This window comes from Apus apus, chromosome 3 (genome assembly GCF_020740795.1).
Source record: "Apus apus isolate bApuApu2 chromosome 3, bApuApu2.pri.cur, whole genome shotgun sequence".
Lineage (NCBI taxonomy): Eukaryota > Metazoa > Chordata > Aves > Apodiformes > Apodidae > Apus > Apus apus.
In genome coordinates this window covers 9649394-9667682 of record NC_067284.1, presented here as the reverse complement: position 1 = coordinate 9667682, position 18289 = coordinate 9649394, and the positions used below count along the sequence as shown (strand labels likewise).

Here is an 18289-nt window from a genome sequence, read left to right as displayed (position 1 = left end):
AGAACTACTAGGGTGAGGTCAGAGCAACTGGGAAAGCCACAGGCATAAATCTTCTTGATTGCTGCCTCTGCTGGAGGACAGCTCATTGCTAGAGAAAAGTCATGCTTAAGTGAGACTGACAGGCAACAGGAAACAAACAGATGGTCAACAGTGCAAAGACTGTGAAAGAGGAGACTTTAAAAAATGAGTAAAGATGATTGAGAGCTGGAGAAAATGTGAAGAGAACCAAAGAAGAGAAAAACAATGAGCAACAACAACCAAAGGAGAATGCAAAGTAGCAGAGAATGGAGAAGTATCCACCCTGTTAGAAAGACTTCAGAAGTACCTAAGAAAGGTAGAATCCATCACACAGCTTTATGTAAGGGATGGCTTGTCTCCTTTATGCATTCAACCATTTTTTCTGGCCAGGTAAATCAACAGTTCTGCTGCTAACAGCCATGATTTTGTAGCATGCAATGTTTTTCTGTTCAAGTTGCTGAGATAATGTAGCATTGAAAAATTCAGTTGCTTCCCCTTTTTTTTAACTGTGAATTTTGGTATCTGTTTTTACCAGGAAAAGGTCTGAAAATGGAACTCTTAAGACATAAAAAAAAGAAAAGCAAATTGACCTATACAAAATAAACTGTTGCTAAAAATGTTTTTCAAGAGTAAACCTTGATTATAGAAGTGAATCAGGGTTTTTTAACCATTTCAAGTTGTTAGCATTAAGTGCAACTGAAGATGCAGCATGACCTAAGATTGCTGTGGGGCACCTTTCTCTTGCTGTGAAAAAGTTGCAAACTTTGGCAAGTGCTTTCTGCATAAGGACACAAATTACATTTAGGAACAGGTATCGGCATTACATTTTGACTTTTGTTTGTCATGTCTGGTTACAATAATAAGACATGATGAGTGTCCCCTTAGATACTTTTTTTTTCTTTCCAGGGACTATAAAGAGAACTCAAACTGGCTCAGAACAGATACTTAAATTTTCTCAAACCCTGGTAAATGCTGGGATTCATCCAACCTATCTTAGGTTTTCTCAGGCTAAGTAGGGTGACGATCACCCTTCGACAGAGAACAGTCCATTGTCCATTCAGATAAATTCCAGAGAAAAGGATGTAGAAAGATACTATTAAAAACACACTGTCTTCGCGGAAGTATCAAAGGAAAATTTTTACAATTGTTATTGAAATACATTTTTTTAAAAGGTTTGAAAGTGCATAAATGCCCAAACACAGCAGATATTCATCTGCTGTAAAACCTACCCGATGCCATTGGCCTTTTGAGCATTGTATGGAAGAACTGTAAAATTTAGAAAGGAATTTGGTGGATCAAAAGGAACTACCAATACCCATGAAAGGTGAATATCTTATTAGGGAAGAGGCAAATTTTATCTTCGGTAAACAACCATTCAATAAGCCTGCAAAGGTAGTGTTTGTCAGCTGTTTGCCAGCTGCAGCTCTTCAGGACATTCACTAAATGTAGCTGGGGCTCAGTCACATTTAAATCTGAATTCTACAAGGATGCAGGCTTCACACAGATCCACATGCAATGCTGTATTGACACCCTGCATTCTCTATACAATGCTGAATAGGCAAGATGGTTTACTCCTGGGGTATTTAGTGCACTTAATCTTTTACCTGGGATTCTGGCTCTTTGATGCTTTTGTCAAAAACAAAACAAAAAGCCTCATGGTTCTGGCTGCAGCATAAAAAAATATGCCATATAACAACTGATAGCCTAGTCACAATGTCTTTTTAAGACAAGGAATGAATAGGCATGTGTCATATGTATATATGTGAGCAATGTGAAATGCCACCTACCCACTCAAAGTCATTTTATTGTGTTATTTCCACAAATATAAATAGCTTTTTATCAACCACCTGGTTCTTTTTTGTGACATGCTCTCTTTGTCTCATCAGAAGCTTGTTGTATGTGGGTGAAGAAACAATGAATATATCCCAAAACCCCATTCTTTTATCAATAATTTCCAGTTATCGTTACACAATGATTTGAATTTTGTGAATACGGCCACAAAGGATCAATTCAATTAAACCAAAGGTACAAAGGGAAAATCTGACTGCAAGCCTCTGTGCAAATGGTGAACCCCGTAATTATATACAGCCACCTATTGTGCTAGCATAATAACATGTGAAGAAGGTTTCGTTAGACACATTTACACACATAAAAAGCAATATGGGCATAGAAAAAGTCATTTTTGCGAAAAGTATAGAACAGTCACACAGTAACAAATGAAAGCTGCATGAATCCTAGTTTACTTGGCTATAAATAAATCCAACATTTTCTTTCTCTCCATGGCAAAATAAAATAGGAGCACAGAAGCATAACAGTCTCCTTTGAGCAGCCAGTCTCTTTTTGTTCAATTATAGTCATCAATCTGTTCCACCTAAAATATTTTCCTCCTTGAGAAACCAAAGAAATCAGTATCAGGATCCAAAACATGCTGTTGCAAAAATCATGTAAAAGTGGTCTTTCCTTTTGGTGAAAACATTTGTTCTGAAATGCGGTATTTTCTTTAACACACATTTTGTGATTCAGGTGAAATAAAAAATTATGCTGCATCTATATGGTACTTTTAATCAGAAAATCTTGAAGAGCTTGGCAAGGAAAGGTAAGGGTTACCTTCATTGTACAAGCAGAGAAAAAGACAATAAAAAGAGCTTAAACCTTTGGGGTTTTAATTCCCCCCCTCCAAATATGTTTCCTATGTATATTCCTCTTAGATGCCCAACTGGAAGCCTTTAAATCCTGATATTCAGAAGTCCTAAACAGACAGTTGTACAAGTACCCTTTCTCTCAACAGCGACTGTGTCAGATTCTGTAGCCCTGGGAAACATTCGCCTGTGCACTATCCCCCAGCAAACTGGAACTCGGAAGAAACAGATTCAAATCTCCTACTTTACGCTGTATGCTCTGACAAATCTTATGTAGGAAGGTTAAGGTTTTCCCGTTACTTGAAATCACTAGATCCAGTTTAGATGTTGTCTCCTATAAATATGCAAGCTATAATTTCACCAACATCTCTGTTAGTGCTTGAGGTGAGGATCATTTAATAAAATTGTATAGCTTGTGTTACTTACAAGATAACACAGAATAAAACATATTATGTCTTCTAGTCTGAAAAAAACTATAAATCTCTGCCTACAAGAACACAAGAGAATCAATGATAATGAATTATCTTGGGGGTAACACAACAAACTTCTAACTAAGGCTTTTTCATCTTCCAGAGATGTGATACTAGCTACCAGATTGCACTGTCTCTTCCTTTACCCTGTGTGCCACTGAAACATCAAAGCACATAAAGTAAAGCCAATTTGATTTAGCTAAATAGGAAAAAGTCCAAATCCTCTTCTTCACATGGTAGCTCTGTGCAGACATCAAAAGAGAGCAGAACACTGTCCACCTGTGCACATTTGAAGAATTACAGAGAATTATTTTAAAGAGGAAAAATCAAGGTCCCAAACCAATACAATCTGTGGTGCTAAAATAGTTTCAGGCTAAGTTATTTTTGCTTAAAGTCCCATCATAAACACCAGGAACTGAACGAGGACAGAAACCAATCATTTCAGCCACAGGGTTGGTTCCAAAATAATTCAAAATGTGCATTTGGTATCCAGGAAAGCACTATGGGGAAATTAAATAACCCATAAATATTCCAGCTGAACTTTAATAACTATAGAAGCCATCCTAGGTTGGGGGAGGAGGGAATGTTTTGAAGTAAATTTCTTGTATTTTTTTTTTCTTTCTGAGATGACCATTTTTAAAGTGCAAAATAACTACAGTTTTTCCTATTTATTCATCACTCCTGTATGGTGAGTTTACCCTCAGTTCAAAGCATTGCTGTAGGGGATCATTTCTACTGCACTAAAAAAAGAATAGCTTGATCACAGGCACTTAAATGTCCTCCCAAATTTAAATATGAAGTAACCTTTAAAACATTGGTTAGTTTTTCTTACATCATGCATCAGTTATTCACTTCATATTTTCTTTTAAGGCATTTCTTCAGAAGCCAGATCTTGCAATTCATGTTCAGTTTAAGATCTTTGCTCAATGTATAAAAGATGAGTTTTACCATCCTCTCTTAAAGCCCACAGTATACTGTAGCAGATTCAATGGTCTGTAATTTTTATCAACAAGCAAATCGTCCTTTCAGAAACCTAAATCAGAGAATTCCTTTTTTTCACTCAGCTTGCAGGAGGCTAAAGCCCTTTCTTCCCCTGGGGTGATGTGTTAGTTTGATTTTATTTTCCCTGACATTTCACCTGTCAGATTATGACAAGTAGAAGAAACAAAGAATAATCATCACATTCTCACTGAATCTCATAATAAACTATCTGGAAATAGAAGATAAATTAGAAACATCCTGAGGGAAAACATGAACACTGAAAACACCCTCAGACATCCAAATAAATTTCCAGTGACCTAGGACTCCAATACGTTTTTAAAAATTCAGAAAGGAAGCCTGCACAGGACTGCCACATCTACTTTTTTAATCTTGAAATACTGGGGAAAGACCTAGAATGACATAAGAAGAAAAACAAAAAGTTGCAGAGTTAAGAAAACCTATTTAACTTGCTCAGTCTCACGGTGTTGAGATTCACAAGTGATGAAAACGTACCTGCTTGACCAGTGGTAATACTGACAGCTGCAAAAAGCCTCTGGGAACGACTCAAGTCAGAAACCCCATTCACAGCTTCAACTTCAAACGTGTAGTTAGCGTGAGCTAGCAGGTCTATGACAGTGACATAGTTATCTACTAATCCAGTTTGCTGGGGCATATATCCAATGTTACTCCCACAGGGAACACATTCACCCTGCTCCCAGCTGCACCTCTTGCACAAAACGCGGTAGGTCACATCATTTCTTCCCCCGTTGTCAGCAGGAGGACTCCACTCCAAACTCACAGTAGTCTGGTTGATATTGAAAATGAGGTTCTGTGGTGCAGATGGAGGCCCTGTGTAACACACAAGAAGTCCAGGGTAATTGCACAGAACCAAGGTGGGCCATGTAGCTAGCAGTTTAATTACTGAGACAGAAAACAGTTCTAGCATTTTTCTTCACATAAACATTTCATTATTTTTACTACAAGCTGCATAAAAGCTTCCCTGAACGCACTTGGCAAGAGCTTTATTTATTTTCCATTAAGGCATCGGAATAACAATTGCCTGCATATTTACTGCAACTGACTTCAGCCATTTCTCTTCCGTGCAATTAAAAGGATTGGTTAATGCACCTTAAAGGTTTTCTTTTATAGTTTTTCCAAGTATGGGATTTTTTTGTCTCTTCTAAACATACTGCACCAACTGCATCAAGTCCTTTTTTATCAGTGCTGATATGTTTTATAGAGATATTGATGCTGCTTTGGATTTAGGAGACTTCCACTATTTGAACGACCAATCTGTGTAGGCTAGTCTATTTGCAGTCAGAAGGTTAAGCCAGATCCAATTACAGTTCAATCCAAGTTCAGATCCACACAGGTTACTTTTCATTTTTCATGTTACTCACCTTGGTACTGTATCACATAAAGCACTTGGTCAACAGCAATTCTACAGCCATGGGAAAACTATGGTTATATTCAATCTATTACAATGAGTTACACATTTACCCAACATGCAGTGTTTTCCAATGTTGTATCAAGCAAACATGAAAATCACATTTGTGCTGATTCTATATTCACTGTCAACTTTTTTCCTCCTCTGCCTTTCAATTTCATTTACTGTTGTAAATGTACTTTTCAAATACAGGAAAAGCCAGCCGAAACTACAAGATACAAGTGGCTGCACTTGGTTGGTTAAGCAATGTCCTTTACTATTAAATTCATGACCGACTCACTTGTGCATGCGACATATGGTGGATCAGAAGGTGCTCTATAATAGCTATCTTCACAGTCACATCTTGAAGATCCTTCCTTGTCAGAGAAGCTGTGAGTAGGGCAGCGGGAGCACTGCAGATCTTGTGAGGAGGATTTGTAGAACCCACGGTTACAAGCTAAGGCAGAAAAAAGTAAATTAAGGTTTAGATTTGCATGGACTCTTTTGATATTTTTACTGTCACATGAGGTACACATTCCTGTAAACATCTGAACTATTCATTCCATTGTGCTGGCACAAGCCAAAAGAAAACACGGTCTCTTCAGTTGATACTGTTAATTATTTTGTGGCATTTTTGTGAGTTCAAGCATACATTAGGAATACCTCAGCAGTTGGCAGCACAATATTTTAATGCAGAGGGCCACAGAAATATAACAAGCATCTGTTTTTCACTCAAAGAAGAGTAAAATAATGGTGTGAAACAGCTGGATGCCTGCAATATGACCAAACAAGGGAAAAACAGTCTGGAACAGCTCTCCGGTAAGGCCACTCAAGTGTTTCCGGTATCTGAACTAGCTGATTTGGAATTAATGGAGCAAAGGTGACTCTTCTCTGATCTGAGAAACCCAGAGAAGCTGTAACCCACCAGTGAACCCTGATCCCAAGGAAAGAATAAGGTGTGATCACTTGTTGGACAGATGATGCTGGTAGGAACAAGCAGAAACAGGAGGAGGGCAGACAGTGTAAACTGCACAATTGGATTTTCTAGTTTCACAGAGAGGACAACTAGGCTTCAATGAATTTACTAAAACTTTCAAGGGGAAGTTAAAAGGTAGATAGTTGGAAATAAGCATATAAGATCATTTCAGACTTTGGTTTGCCCACTGTGAACTCATGAAACTAAAAAATGTGTTGTGTTCCAAACCTGATGTTTGGAAATACTTGTATCGGCTACTGTTAACAGTTCCCAAAACAGAAACACCCATAAAGCAAATCTATCATGATTCTTAAAAGCAAAAAACTGCAACCTAGACAGCCAGCTTAAGAATGGATAACTACAAGAGGTCTAAGGGATGAGGAAGAAGGAAGCAGGCATCAGACCACACTAACAGTGAAAATAGATTTAAGACTCCATTTCAGTACTGAGGTTATGGGCAAACTTACCAACACTGTCAACATGAAAAACAGAACACAGAAGTCCTTCAGAACTTTCTAATAAAGCATAAGTTGTTGTTTTTTTAAACACACTGTTTTATTCTCTTTTACAAACCCTGGCAAACAGTCTAAACTTCTTAAGCCATCACCCATATGCGAAGAAAAGGGACAGAGGGTGAAACTTAGTATTGGATATCAAAACATTAAAGCTGGTTAAACAGTCATCCTGAATTCAGAGAGAGAGAATTTACTTTGGTTATATTCTTATTTGCTTGGATATTTTCTCAGAATAGAAATGCAAAGTATCCAAAGACACTGATATTTGCAACAGTTATTTCAGTTGTCTGGTATTGCAGTGATGAAAAGAGCATGAAAACAATGAGCTTTATCCAAATCTCACTCAAGTCAGTAAGGAGTGTCTTTGACTTAAACAACCTTTGGACTGGACCCACAGTGTAGCTACAGCAACATGACACTTACTATATATTATATATTATATTATGTATTATCTCATGAATTTTGTGCAACTGAGAGGAAAAAAAAATTGTGGTAATACTTAAGATAACAGTAGATTAAAGTTGATTAATTAGGTAAATCAACAGTGGATCATATCCATATAAAATCACAGGAAATTGTTGACTTTCTGTTACTCTCTCAATATACGAAATTTCTCAAGACAGATATGCCTGAAGGAGAGAAATCACCGTAACATTTAGAAAAAAAACAGTGGATGGAGGCTAAATTACCTGGCAGAGAAATCAGCATGCAAAGCATGTATCCTTTGACTTTGACAAAGAGGCACCAGTTTACATTGAAAATCTAGCTCTGCTTGTAAAACACACTATAGTTTGATTCTACTACTGCAGATGTTATATATGCTATTTAGAAAAGAAGACAAAGAATTTTTGAGAAACACTTTGGATAAACACAACCCATGAATTCATAGTGGTGGCAAATTCCACTTAGAATTATCCTTTCACACATTCATTCAGGATTCTTTCAGAATTTCCCGATCAAAGGCAAAGAGCACAAAAGCTGCACAGATTTGTATGCATATACCTGAAAACATATATTTAAACTTCTGTCTGCTCTTTCAGGACTTGCAACTGAAAGGTAGCTAAAATGACCAAATAATAGTTTCCTGCCCTTCTTAAATAGTCATGTTCCTCTCATACTGAGCAAAACACTGGACAAATACACCGGGTCTTCCAGCACACAGCCTCTGCAAAGCAAAGAGCAACTTAAGAAGCAAAGATCCCTACTGTGCTTCCAGTCTGTCCCTCTCAGCAGGGAGCACTGCAAAGCAAAGACGCTGAGAGTAAAACAGAGATTTCAGACAGAAATAACAAAATGTAAACAGAAAACCCCTGTTCACGTCTTTTCTGATGACTTGATCAAGACATTTATATGCTTAGTCACTTACTATTTAAAGTAAGTGTGCATTTCTTATTAGAGTTCAAAGGATCTGAATGTCTGTGACTAGTTTACATGACTGAAAGCCATTTATTCTCCTGCACAGCATACCACAGGCAGCAGGTTCAGGCACTCATACCATGCAACCATTCCATTAGCTTTTTTTTCCACTAAGAGGCTTGTGACAACATTTAATAACCATCCCTTCAACTTATACACCCCATAAATATAAGGGTCAGAATACTCCAACAATGAAATTTTTAATGGTATGAAAAGAGTGCCTTCAAAAAGGATTTTTAAAAACTTCATCGTTCTTTAGAAAGAAGGGTACACAGGGGTGTACATCATAATTAACAGTACTTATTGCAATAATGCAGTTAAACTTTTTTTCAATTTTCCTTCCTAAATTTAAATCCATAAAAAAATGTGGACTGCTCCTATTGCTCAAAAATCAAGGAGCTATGAATCTTTACATGTTTTTGACATAAAGAATTCCCAGAAATATATAAATAAAAACTGTACCATGACACACTGTTGCATGCACCACTTATCAAGGTGTGATGACTTGCCAGTGATCTGTTACAGATCACAGATGGGAAAGAACCATCCAAAAATACTTTGACTTTTTTTTTTTCCTGCCCTATTTTCCTATCTTTTCAAATTGCCATGGTGATTATTATTTTTTTTTAATATTAAAAGTAATTTAAATATATTGTTACATTCCAATTTATTTTTAATCCACCGATTTTTATTCAATTTAGTTCTTTCTGAACTATTTTTAAGGTCACAGGGACAGGTGGTATAAAATACCCACTTCCAATCCACCGCAAACAACAGAAAAACAACCCCAATGCATTAACCAAACATTACATGGAGCTCTATGCATTCAGATCTAAAGGTGATAAGTACATGTACTGTTCCACAAAAGTAGATCATGGCAAAGCTTGAAGCAATTCAAATTTAATATGGTCACATCCATTTTAATATTTCAGTTCATTAGTGCAGGAGAGCACTCAGCAGCAGCACTTCCTCCCTGTAAAGGAGCCCATATTGTAAATCAAGGTATAGAACTCAAGCAATAATGGGAGGTATGAAGAAGGGTATAACTGGTGAGGCAGCACGTCAGTGTTATAGCCATAACCTCCTTATTTTTGAACAAAATAAAACGGGAATTCATTTCATCTTAATCAAGCAAGTTAAGATCCAGGAGCAGTTTTGCTACTGAAAGGATTCTGGGGTACTGGAAAAGATGAGGGGGAGAAGGGAAGAAAGCCAGCACAAAATAAATTTACTGCCATTCACTGTTGTGTGTCATTTACAGCTGCTAATTTAATGAAACAGTTCTTCCCAGATAAAGCTCCTATTTTGCTCAAACAGCTGTTGCAAAGTCTTCTGCATTCCAGGAAAGGGTTTCAAACCAAGAGCAGTCAACTTCACTGTCAGCACAAGGACGCAGAATAACACCGACCAACCTAACTTAAGCCAGTCTTCAAGTAAAGCAAAAACTATTTGCTAGTTCTTTCCCCATGGATTACAAAACAAACAATACAGAAGAAAGTTAGGGACTGAACAGCAGTAAGGTACCCCAGGTAGCCCAGGGCTACCTGGGACCTTGGATTTACTTGTCTGCAATGACTACTTCTCAAAGCAAGTCTTCCCACCTCCTCTGTGAACCAAAGGGTTTCTCTTCTCAAGAAGCTGGCAGAGTTCCATCATGAAATACAAAGATGATGCAAACAGCCCGTGGATGAGCAAGCCTCCATACACCATAGAGCTGTGATTTGAAACCAAGCAGGGCATTGTTGCTTCATATTTAAATTTCCTTGCCTGGAAACCCTAGATAAAGAGGTACACTATTCCATCTGTACACAATGAAAGACCCTGGTGAAGATTACACTAGCAGTCTTTCTCAGCTTCGACCAAATTGCTTTGTTCTCGGTACACCCAGTTGTAACGAAGACACTCCATGACAGCAGGATGAGGTACGTGGCTGGGCAAGGCTGCAGCGTCAGTGCATGGTACTCACCCGAATACACATTTAGCATATGCCACTGCTCTCAGAGCAATCCCAAACATTCTGAGCCAATGTCTTTGGTATTGTTTAAGGGCCTATAAAAATACTGCAAATAACGCACACTGCAAATCCACAAGTAAATACTGAGGAATTAACACACACTACTAAGAATTATGATGCCACATCTGCAGCACAACAAGGCATTAGTTGTCATAACTTGAGATGCTGACTGCAGCTTATGTAGAAAAACAGCAGCTTCTCTATGTGAGCTCATCACATGCCTTAGTGGCCTGGTAGAGATCAAATAATGTATACTCTTCATATTAATAAAAAGAAAATTCCAAGTAACTCTGGAAGGAAGAACAAAGGCAAATGTAGAGAGCTGCATACAGCAGTCAGGAGTCCCATTTGTGGGCTAGGAAAAAAGGAAAAAAGGGATGTGTTATGTACTGCTCAATTGTATGTAAACTTTTAACTATAAATACTACAGATATTCATTTTACTTCTAGGAGAGTTAGGGAACTTAAACTGGGAGGGATGAAGGAAACATGTTAAGGGCTATGAGTGATATGCCTAACAACCAACATTTATATAACCAAAGCAGAAAAAGAAAAAAGTTACAGGGAAGTCACACATTAATCAAGAAAATTATTTGCTACTACAATAGTACAAACAAATGAAAAAAAGAAATCTCCATTTACAGAAGTGCAAGGCTTCCAGGTGGCATATCAGCTTAAGACTGAAAGGGCATGTATTTTTCAGCAGGCTAGACATTTGATTGAACATGGCTTTTGATAATAATTTTTTAGTTCATATGAAAACAGCAAAACATAATGAGTTGCAAGGAGATGACTGCACTAATTACTGTTGGATCCCATTATAAGAAGTAGACAGGTGTGAGGAGAGAAAAAGAAAGATTAAATACCATGCTAGCCGTTTATTCTGGTTTGCTCATTGTTCTCTGAGCTTGCCATTAAGAGTAAGTTTTATTGGCATACATGCCACAGTTTCATGCACACAAAAGAAGACGAAATTAATATTTAAAAACTGATACTTTTTCACAGTCAGTGTCAAAAGATGGCAAGTAGAAATTACAGAGTTTCAACAACAACACATCACTTATGAACTTGTGTAACAGACTGGTCCCACCAAGAATGATGGAAAAATGTTCACCTTGGGAATGCTTAGGTTTTCCCCTAGGCTCCTCCCTCTACTTCACTTGAAAACATTAACTTTATGATTCTATACATTGTGTTTTTTCTTACAAGCAGTGGTCAGGGGTTTTTTTTTCTGTCTCTGTGGACATAAGCCTTCATTTTTGTGATTTGTTTTGCATTACCTTAATCCACTCCCTACCTTTCTACCCTCTTCAGGCGTACAAACATTACAGACAATGCAGCTAACCATCGTTTCACAGAAATTATGTATACAGAAGGAGTTTGTGCAGATGTTTCCTGGATGAAGTTATGCAGCTGCAAAGACTTTATTAATTATACAATGCAAAATGGATTGTTGTGTAATTGAAACTCTCTGGGGCTCTGATACATTTGAAAATTAACACACATATATGTATGGTCGGGACATAGATGGATGTTGTTAGATTATTTATTACAGATGGGTATTTTAGCTAATTGAGGAAAAAAAAAAACAAAAAAACAACAAGCGCTGGTCTTTCTCGACTGGAGTTTTCAGGTATTTGTTTCATCTTTATGTCTATGGTTCCATAACTCTGGACTGAAAGCACAGCTTGCAGAAACTGTACTCCCACTGCTAGGTTTGCTGACCTCATCTGCGATGGACAGGTCCAGAATCTTTATTTTAATCCTATTGACAATGCCTCAGTGGGAATAATTATAACAGTCGGCCACAAATCCAGACCTCCTGGCACTGATATGTTAGGGTTTTTCACAACGAAAATGAGCAGCAGACAAGGAGGATGAAAACAACATGGGGTAGTGATTATAGCAAGATTTGTCAACCCCCCTTCTGTATTAACCTGCTACAAACATATGACAATTTGGCATGGGAGACACCAGAAATACAAAATGTTTCATCTTCCACAGTATCAAAACTAAATTTTTTAAAATAATTGTTGCTGTTTTCTCTTATAAGATACTTGACCGGTAGATCTCATCAGTCACAGGCACTTTTTAGCCAACGTATCTGAAAAGTTTAGATAAACTGAAAGCAGACCATTCCAAAATAATTCCCAAATGTGGATTTCAGTGTGAAATATTAGACATAAGAAATCCAGTAACAAAAGAAACTTTATAACCTCTGATCCCCTTTTCTAATAATTTGTGTACATTCGAGTCATTACTATGTTTGAAACTGTAAATTACTTTTGTAGTGAGAGACGGCATCTGTTATGCCTTCTCCAGCACCTAATATATATTGTTTTATAAGGAGCTTAGACTGTAGTATTTTATTTGTCTAACTACTATGCAATGATAAATGTCTAGCTGAAAAAGATGTTTATTTTAGCTTGATTTTTAAACTGCAATAGCATCTAAAGATTATTCATGTTTCAACCAAGGAATTACATTGTACGGTTTAGCCAGAGTAAACTTAAGACTCTTAATGGTGCCTCAGCTATAGTGTGAATGACATATCTAAATAAGGCTGTACCACAGCTGCATACCATCATCCACTGAATGTTTGCTGTTGCCTGTCAGGAATCTCTCAGACCTCGTATTCATTTCCCAAGCCTAATATGCTCTTGTTGTCCAAAGTCCTGCTAATGTCTTTGAGAGATGTTCACACAATGCTGTTCACACAAATAGAGAACCAGAAACAGACTGCTTGCTAACTGATAGAAATTTATTCCCATTTTTCCACTGAATGAAGTGAAACTTTTACCTCTCTACTAATCTGCTTTAAAAACTACTGTGTATGCCATCATGTGCGCCTTTTAAACTTATCTAGGTGCAAAGAAACATAGGCTCAAAGAAATACTCTATGGTGTCTTCCCAGCATACTTATACACAAGGACAAAGTAATCAAGTTGAAGAACATATCCCAAAAATCAAAGAATACCCAACGTCACTATACTGAAACAGCAAAATTACTTCTGATGATTCTGAACAAGTACATGAAAGGCCGTATTTAACTGGGTAAGTTAAAAAGTTGTGCATTGAGTCTATGACATAATGTTTCTCTACATTCGGAGTTTGCAAGGACTTAGGCACGGGCCTCTCATTAACTTTCTTGGGACGCACAAATATAAAACCACCACGGAAATATGGGGAAATTAACGTGAGAGATAGACAAAACAATGCAGACAGATGCAACTCTCCTACGGAACAGCATTGAAAAAAGGCAGCACAGAGAAAAAAAAGGAAAAAAATATATATTCTGGCTTTCCTTTTCACTCTTTCTTTTTCCACCACACCCTTCCCTCAAGACTAGTTTGCAAGGTGCTCCAGTATCTTCTGTGCAGAGTTGAGTGACAGCTCAATGGAATAGCCTGATTGGGAGCAAATGCTCCACACTTTGCAGGACATGGTTTAGATTTGTCACCAAAAAATGAATCCATGCCTGAAGTTTTGTCAGTGGCAGAGATTTTATCTGTCTTCCTCAGAAAGTTCTCAACTAGTCAGAGAATTAATAGAAAAATGCACTTGTTTTGATTACAGCTTCTGCATCTTTGGATTTTGGGTTTTGTTTTTCCTTATTTTGCTGACTTGGTAATATTTAATTATGAACTTTTAAAAATTTTTAGTAAACAAGGTGTTAAACTACAGTAACCAGGAATTCAGGAAATTGAAGACCACTGACTAATGTATGATGTTCTGATAGGAAAGCTGTACAAGTATCTAACTAAGCAGAATAACTCATCCCCATCAGCAGATGCTGCTGCAACAAGAAGAAATCAGCTATGTATGTGAAGGCTGCCTGCAGACTGGATATGCTCCTTGCACACTTTCCAGGAGAGTCTGTACATTGATCTGCCTGCCTGACCCCAACAGTAGGCAATTATGGGTCGGACAGCGTTGGTTCAGGTCAGCTGGAGGATAGCAGGCCAAGTTTTCTTTCCCAGGATGCCATGAATTTCACCTAACACTTGTCTCTAAAAGCCTGGACAGTCAGTCAGTCTGGTTTTGTCTGAACACAGTCAATCTGGTTTTGCTCAAAGGCTCAACACTGGTGACCAAAATGCAATGTAGACACACCGAGCCTGACGAAGGAGTTCCCCAACAGCAATCTACTTCTGCAAGACATAAAAAATACTTCACTGTACAGACACAATTGTTTACCTCTTAAGAAAGTTGTAATTCCAAGAACTTCTGACACACTAACTGTAAAAGTAACTTTATGCTGTTGGTTTTATTAATTCCTCAATCCAGCTCACACTACAGTCATTAAATATCTGTGAAGGCACAGTACTGGAGCAGGGGGCTGAGAAATGATGGAAACACTTTCAGCAGCAATGCTTAATCAATGCATTAATAAAATGTAACGCTATTAAAAATATAACCTGAGTAGCTTCTTGCATTTTTGTGGAGAGAGCAGTGCTAGGTTTACTCATTCTATCTGTCTTTATGTCATAAATTCCCTCTTCACACACATGACTTCTCTCCTGATGCCCTAAAATCCTGCCTTACAACAACTGTCCAGATACAAATATAATGGGAGTTTATTAAATTCCTGTAAAGGCCTCAGATAATCCAAAATCCTTTAATCAATCATTTTGTCCCCTGTGAAATAAAGAGGATCTTCTGAGGGAGTCTAAGATAATAAAGCTCTGTGTAAGGGAAGTGGTGCAAATAGATCTGGTGCTGTAGACTTCCTGAAGCTTTGAGACAATCAACTTGATGTGGCTGTTTAATTTAACTGCAGTGGTGCTTAAAAATCGGCTGGCAAGGAACATTACCTGGAGGGCTTACTCATAAAACAGAACAGAAGCAGGCATCTCTATAAGCTTTCCAATTGAAATGAAATTAAAATAACCTAATAACACATTTTTGTTTCTTTTGGACAATGACCTACCATTACCATTCCAGGCCTCAATCCAGATGAAATTTTTCACAGATTTCTGCAACACATTCCTCAAGGCCATCATTATACAGCAGGCAAATCCATCCAAACAAAAGACCAGCTTTTAAGAATCCACAAGAGAGAAATTACTCCACTTCTGCACAACGGTGCTACTGAATCTAAAAATAACTTCAGTTGCATACCATGGTCTCAGCTATTCCTACGTTTAATGTTGATTGTGCTACTTACTCAGAAAAATATGCTCATGCCTATCAATCCATTGCAGTTCATTAGAGGAATTTTAATGCAAAAAAAGGAACTCTTCTCCATAGTTACATTCAGCCTGGAGTGGGGAGAAACAGAACTACATCCAGAAAGGAAACAACAAATACACTCTATTTTAAAAGGGATTCCCTTCTAGGTTCATTGAAGCCAACAAAATTTTTATCAGTGCATAGACTTGAAATATAGATTGTCTGCATCAGTATTTAACTATAACCTTTCAAAATAAAAAGATTTCTGACCTCTTTATCTGAAGATTAGAGTGTTTGTTTATTAAGATATTACAAACACACAGCTCCCCTTTAATGAAAAAATGGAAATAATAATATAAAGGAAAAGCATTACCATAGTAACTCACTGATATAAAACTGAACTGGATTAAAACAGGAAGAAACTTTTTCTGCATTTGCTTCAGTAAGACTGTGGTAAGAAAAAATATTGCTAACTGTGACAGATTCATCTGCTCCAAGTTTTTATGAGAAAACTCCCCAGATTCACACAATGCTTTCACTCCAAATAGTACAGCATGAGTTGTGATACTGTGAAATGAAGTTGTATTTGCTAATTGCATACTCTGAGCAGAAGTGTGTCTTGTAGCAGGGAGCGTATCGAATCTGCCTGGCTGATCCTTACGATTTGGAAATGTCACTTTCTACTAAGCACAGAGAAAATAGGGAGGGGCAGTAAAGCCACTCAAAGATAGCAGCCATCCAAAAAGATAAAGAACACACTGAGGAAAAGCAGACAACAGATTGCAGAGACAGAACAATCACAGATGGAGGCCAGGTGGGTGGGTCAAACAATTTTTTCTTTAAAAAGGTTTATTTTCATATTTAAACAGTACCCCGTTGTGTAAATGTTCAGCAAAGAACTGATAAGAAAATGGATTTGTAAGTGCGTTTGAACAAACAACGTGTCTTATAGTCAAGAGGGGCTTAGTCGTATATAATTAAGGGATAATGTGAATGGTTGAAGAGTGTAGGATACAAGCATTTTCTGCAAGTGATTAAATGCCACTGCAAAACAAAAGAGGTAGATACCCGAGGAAGCTTTATAGAGCCAGAACGGAATAATCTTAAAACACGAACTTTCTTTTTGTTAAAGACCAGAGGATATATATCTAACTGTACAAAATACGTTTTTCACTGAAAATGCTGTGAACTTCCTGCTTCTGCCACCTAGTCAAGCTCTTTAACTAAGATTATCACACTTTCTGTTTCAGTGTACACTACCATTACATTTAATCCTTTAAACCCCCTAAGAAAACAGCTCTGTGCACATACAATGCCTACGTTCACTGGAACTGTGTGCAATCATAGTTATCTGTAAATTTCCAAAAAATTAATGGCCTTACTCAGCTGAGCAATTACAGCCCCAAGGGCTTGATGCAAATCTGCTGAAGTAATGAGTGTCTGGAACAACGGATGACCTGAATCATACAATAAAGGCAAGGCAAAAGAGGAAGATCAATGGTCCACCTAGATCACTGGCTTGTTTCTGGCCATGACCTATGCTAGATGCTTATCAGAGGAAAGAAAGAGTAGGGCAGAGGCAGAGGGAATGTACATTCAACAACCAGGTGTTAAGCAATCACGAGCTATGAGCCATCTCCACCTCTTTCCTTTATATTCTCTGGCAAACTTCTCCTTCCTGAATTTATCAAATTATTTTCATAAATTACCAGGGTTCATCCAAGTGACTACTTACCTGAATGTTAAAGTATGTTTTATTTCTTATGTATAGTGCATGCTTCCACACAATTCCTTACAAAGCTGTAGCTTGCACAGAGACAGCCGCACCAACACTGAATCTGGGTAATGCTGGCACTAATGCCACAGCAGCAGATAACTCTGTGTGGCTTTCAAAAGCCCAAGCTGAGTAAATAGCATGTTCCAAACACCTACCATTACAGGGGATATGCAGAGATGTCAGTGACTACACAGCCAGCTCAGGTGTGTCATAACAGAGGCTACAGTACAGACACACAATCTCCCTTGTGCCTAGCCAGATGTCAGGTGCATTTCCAAGAATACCGGTATTCCAATTCATTTACACAAGTCTAAAGGAACTGGAAACTTGGAATTCCTATTTGTGCTTTTATTATCACAGAATCATAGAATCTTAGGGGTTGGAAGGGACCTCGAAAGATCGAGTCCAACCCCCCTGCCAGAGCAGAGTCACCTAGAGCACATCACACAGGAACATGTCCAGGCAGGTTTTGAATGTCTCCAGTAAAGGAGACTCCACAACCTCTCTGGGCAGCCTGTCCCAGTGCTCTGTCACTCTCACAGTAAAGACGCTTTTTCTGATTATCATTATTTATTTGTATATTTTAAAAATTTAAAAACTGAAAGGCAAGAGAAAGAATGCTAATATAACACGAATGTGTCCACATTGGCACCTTTGATTGGAACCAGAGTGCACTTTTGAAGTGATTTCCGGGTTATCCCTGTTTACCATATTTTGGGTCACACCAGAGTAATTTCAGAGCATGTGAACTGGTTTTCTTTCAGAGGAAAATAACCAGCAGATGTGCTCCAAAAGTAAAAGTGATGCACTCCAACCACAACTGGATCAGACCAGACCCACTCCAAATAAATCCCTCAGAAATGTATTTCGTGCAGACATCAAGTCC

At 37.8% G+C, this 18289-nt stretch overlaps 1 protein-coding gene across 5 annotated transcripts in view; it reads right to left on the bottom strand.

Annotated features, from left to right (window-relative positions):
* Positions 1-18289, bottom strand: part of EPHA7 (EPH receptor A7) — a 164514-nt gene that overhangs the window by 102563 nt on the left and 43662 nt on the right. For all 5 annotated transcript variants that reach the window (XM_051614731.1, XM_051614732.1, XM_051614729.1 and 2 more), the window contains exons 4-5: positions 5836-5991; positions 4622-4957 (exon numbers count right to left, since the gene is read on the bottom strand). In XM_051614731.1, coding sequence (XP_051470691.1) covers positions 4622-4957; positions 5836-5991 — 492 coding nt within the window. The remainder of the gene's footprint in view (positions 1-4621; positions 4958-5835; positions 5992-18289) is intronic.